This window comes from Oncorhynchus tshawytscha, linkage group LG15 (assembly GCF_018296145.1).
Source record: "Oncorhynchus tshawytscha isolate Ot180627B linkage group LG15, Otsh_v2.0, whole genome shotgun sequence".
Classification (NCBI taxonomy): Eukaryota; Metazoa; Chordata; class Actinopteri; order Salmoniformes; family Salmonidae; genus Oncorhynchus; species Oncorhynchus tshawytscha.
In genome coordinates, this window is record NC_056443.1 from 36,020,588 (window position 1) to 36,025,587 (window position 5,000).

Sequence of the window (5,000 nt, forward strand, 5' to 3'; positions counted from 1 at the left end):
GGGTTGAGTGGAGCTGAAGAATGGGACTGGATGGTGTTCAGAGATAGATGGGAGGGGTTGAGTAGAGCTGAAGGATGGGACAAAAAAACATAACGTAACTAATGGTAAAATATACTGTGTCCATAAAATTATATAGTATGGGAGCTGGATGTCAGAAGTGGAAGCAGACCAAAGGATGGGTTCATGATGATTTTTTTATGGCACTGAATACAAACTATACAAAACAATAAAGAAATGGACCGTGAAGCTATAATGAGAACTGTGCTGACACAAGCAACTAACATAGACAATCACCCACAAACAAACAGGACTGGATGGTGTTCAGAGATAGATGGGAAGGTCCGTGACACTGGATTAGTTTGCTCCAAGGCTACCTAAGTATGATTCTCAATCAGAGACAACTAATGTGAGAGCTGAAGGATAGAAATGCCAAAATCATAGAAAAACAAACAAGACTGCCCACCCCAACTCACGCCCTGACCATACTAAATAATGACAAAACAACGGAAATAAAGGTCAAATGACACTGGAAGTGTTGTTGTCCATTAGTTTGCTCCAATTAAGGGAGGGGTGGTAGGGGTAGGGAAAATAATAATAAATATATTATATATTATATAATGTAATATTAATATATAAATATATTATATACATAAGAATTTGCTCTTAACTGACTTGCCTAGTTAAATAAAGTTGAAATAGAATATTTAAACAATTATTAAACAATATACTGTATATATATATATATATATATATATATATATATATATATATATATATATACTGACTTGCCTAGTTAAATATATCAACACAACATGACAACAACATGGTAGCAACACAACATGACAACACAACATGGTAGCAACACAACATGGTAGCAACACCAAACAGGGTACAAACATTGTTGGGCACAGACAACAGCAGAAAGGGCAGAAAGGTGGAGACCAATACATAACGCAAAGCAGCCACAATATACTGTGTATATATATATATATATATATATATATTTTTTTTATTTATTTTTTTTTTAAATAATATACACAGTGGGCTCTAACATTACTGGCACCCCTGGCAATGCACAAACAATACTTAAAAAATATATAAACAATATAATTATATAGATAAACTCAAAATACCAACGTGAGAAATCCTGTACATTATTAATGTTTCAATGGAACCAAAATAATTTACTGATTTAATTAAAAATCAATGTCCAAGTCAGGGTTTCACCCCTACAGATTATTGTAAAAAAACATCTATCAAAATTGTACCAGGAATTTAATTCCACTTATTTTAATGAATCTAAGTCTTAAGGAACTATATTGAGCCATTATATCACTTCTTGTTTCGCTAGGGTATAAAAATGAGGTAACACACATGCATTTGCAACATTTACCTAGAACTATGGTAAAACAACAAGTTTCCTGTCACATTGCCTCAGACTGGAAAACTACTGGCAGACAGTTGTGTATGACGCAGATTTTGTGAACTGTAGTAGTGTATTTGAGTTATGACAAGATAAACTACTCTGTACCATAACATCTAGTCATCAACAACAGAGTTATGACAAGATAAACTACTCTGTACCATAACATCTAGTCATCAACAACAGAGTTATGACAAGATAAACTACTCTGTACCATAACATCTAGTAATCAACAACAGAGTTATGACAAGATAAACTACTCTGTACCATAACATCTAGTAATCAACAACAGAGTTATGACAAGATAACCTACTCTGTACCATAACATCTAGTAATCAACAACAGAGTTATGACAAGATAAACTACTCTGTATCATAACATCTAGTAATCAACAACAGAGTTATGACAAGATAAACTACCCTGTACCATAAAATCTAGTAATCAACAACAGAGTTATGACAAGATAACCTACTCTGTACCATAACATCTGATCAATAAAGATAAGTCAAGATAACCTACTCTGTATCGTAACATCTAGTAATCAACAACAGAGTTAAGAATTCCAAGATAACCTACTCTGTATAACATAACATCTAGTAATCAACAACAGAGTTAAGTCAAGATAACCTACTCTGTATCTAACATCTAGTAATCCCTGACAAGCCTCCCTCCCTACGACAAGATAACCTACTCTGTATCGTAACATCTAGTAATCAACAACAGAGTTATGACAAGATAACCTCCCCTCTCAGCCAGCCTCCCTCCCTCCCTCCCTCTATACCACTCAGCCTCCCTCCCTCCCCCTCTCTCTAAACAGGTCCTGCTGTGACTTCTCTGACTCATATTTAAAATGGTGTCACCTAATTACTTAAACCACTCCCCTCTGTGTGTCTGTTGGTGACACTGTCATTCTAACATTCTGACTAATTGTATGATGTTTGTTGGTTCCATTGAAACATTAATACAGTACAGTATTTCTCACCTTGATATTTTGAGTTTCTCTCTATAATTATATTGTTTATATATTTTTTTATTATTGTTTGTGCATTGCCAGTCAGGGGTGCCAGTAATTTTGGAGCCCACTGTATATATATTTCTAAAAATGTATATATGGGGATTGGAAATGATGCAGACAATTACATTGAGCCACAATCTATTTGCAGTATGAAAGATGATCCACCTCCTAAAAAGAAACGACAAGTCTATTTCAGATGGAATGCAGAGTCTGGAAACGTAAAATACTAGAAGGCTTCTATTAAAAGGAATGATATGTCAATGCTCTTCTCTCTCTCTCTCTCTCTCTCTCTCTCTCTCTCTCTCTCTCTCTTCTCTCTTTCTGTAGAGTATTCAGGATGCCCTCCAGAGGGCACTGTCCTCTCTACTTAAGACTTCACCTCTCCGCCGAGTCGCCATTGTTACCTTCAATGACGAGGTATTGATTGATTTATTGATTGATTTGGGGTCAAAAAAAATTGAACGAGGCAGTGGATTTGGAGGGAGGGAGGGAGGGAGGCTGAAGGGTGTAGAGAGAGGGTGGGAGAGAGGGTTGGAGGGAGGTTAGGAGGCTGAGGGGTATAGAGAGGGGGAGGTTGGAGGGAGGCTGAGGGGTATAGAGAGAGAGGGAGGCAGGGAAACAGGTCGTGCTGTGACACAAATCATTTTTTTTTTTTATGTGTGATTTTTCTCTGACTCATATTTGAAATGGTGTCACCTAATTACTAAACCACTTTCCTCTGTGTGTCTGTTGGTGACACTGACATTCTAACATTCTGACTCAGTAAAACTCAGCAAGCACTCACCTCTTGTTGTGCCTTATCAACAGAGAGACAAAGAAGCTAAGGACTTATAATATGTGACAAATAATCCCATCTCTATTCCTTTTTATGTCGTTTAAGACAAGAGTTATAAGAGTCGTATTACTAACTATGCACTCTCCGAAGATTTAGAATAATTAGTGTTTAGCGCCTTCGGTTTGAGAAATGCGCTTTACAAATGATTTAAATGTATTATTAAAGGCCCAGTGCTGTCAAAAACATGATTTCCCTGTGTTTTATATATATTTCCACACTATGAAGTTGGAATAATAATACTGTGAAATGGTGAAAATGATGATAATGCCCTTTAAGTGTAACAGCTGTTAGAGAAGGCTGCCAGAAATGTTTGCTTGTTATGGATGTTTAGCGTTTTGGACCACCAGACAACATTAGCAGTATAAGTTCAAATAGACCAATAACAAAGAGAGTTTCAAACCTCTCTTGCCAATAACAGCTAGTATTCAGGTTATAGATCCCTCCGATTAGGCCGTGAACTCAGACCACTCCCAGACAGTCCGAGCAAAAGTCTTGATTGAGAAATTGCTCTCTGTTTAATCTGTTTAATAAGAAGCTATTTTTGGTTTCTTTCTCTTATTTTTGAGCATTTGAAAACAATCACAGCACTTTAATTGTTATTAGGAACTTATTTGATGAATTGGATTTTTAAAAAACAGCTGCATTTTTGAGACCTTTAAAGTTTAAGATAAGGATGACAAGTGTTTTGTAGTACTTGCAGGTGAAACGACAGGGTCTGATACCATCTGTGACATTGTGTTAGCTCTAGTTGTTCCTACTACAAGTTGCCTCAGACTGGAAATGTACTGGCAGACAGTTGTATATGACGCAGATTTTGTGAACTGTAGTAGTGTATTTGAGTTATGACAAGATAACCTACTCTGTATCATAACATCTAGTAATCTACAACAGAGTTATGACAAGATAACCTACTCTGTATCATAACATCTAGTAATCTACAACAGAGTTATGACAAGATAACCTACTCTGTACCATAAAATCTAGTTATCAGCAACAGGGATGTTGATTTTAAAAATGTTCATTTTTATTGCATACGATGCTCTGCCGACTTTTTCTTCGAGTGCAGTCACTGCCATATTCAAGTTTCCCGATGCTAATATGGTCAGACCAAAGTATGAGTCATGTTTTGTGTGTTCAATGATGGTGTTGTTCTGGGTGAATTTATATTTGTGTTTCTGACATCTGGTTATTTTTTTTGGGGGGGGGGATCATTATTTATTTTATTTTTTATTTTACTGGCAGGGCCCAATTATGGCTCTAGAATGTCTTTGGTTGGTGATAGAAGAACCAAATCATTAGCATATAGCAGGTAGTTTACCTCTGTGTCATATAGTGTGAGTCTTGGGGCTGGAGAATGGTCCAAAATGTCTGCTAATTCATTAATAAAATGTTGAAAATGTTTTTTTCTCTCTCTCTCTCTCTCTCTCTCTCTCTCTGTCCTTTTCTCTCTCCTATTGCCCCTTCTCTCTCTCTCTTTCTCTCTCTCTCTCTCTCTCTATTTCTCTCTCTCTCTCTCTCTCTCTCTCTCTCTCTCTTTCTCTCTTCTCTCTCTCTCTCTCTCTCTCTGTCTTTTCTCTCTCCTATTCTCTCTCTTTCTCTCTATTTCTCTCTCTCTCTCTCTCTCTCTTTCTTTCTCTCTCCTATTGCCCTCTCTCTCTCTCTCTGTCTCTCTCATGTGTTTCTCTGACAATTATTCAACAATCAGTTATTTGATTGTTTTCCACACC

General features: G+C 36.6%; 1 protein-coding gene across 3 annotated transcripts in view; it reads left to right on the top strand.

Moving 5' to 3' along the window:
- Positions 1-5,000, top strand: part of LOC112237287 (circularly permutated Ras protein 1) — a 31,503-nt gene that overhangs the window by 10,237 nt on the left and 16,266 nt on the right. For all 3 annotated transcript variants that reach the window (XM_042298501.1, XM_042298499.1, XM_042298500.1), the window contains exon 9: positions 2,766-2,855. In XM_042298501.1, the coding sequence (XP_042154435.1) occupies positions 2,766-2,855 (90 nt within the window). The remainder of the gene's footprint in view (positions 1-2,765; positions 2,856-5,000) is intronic.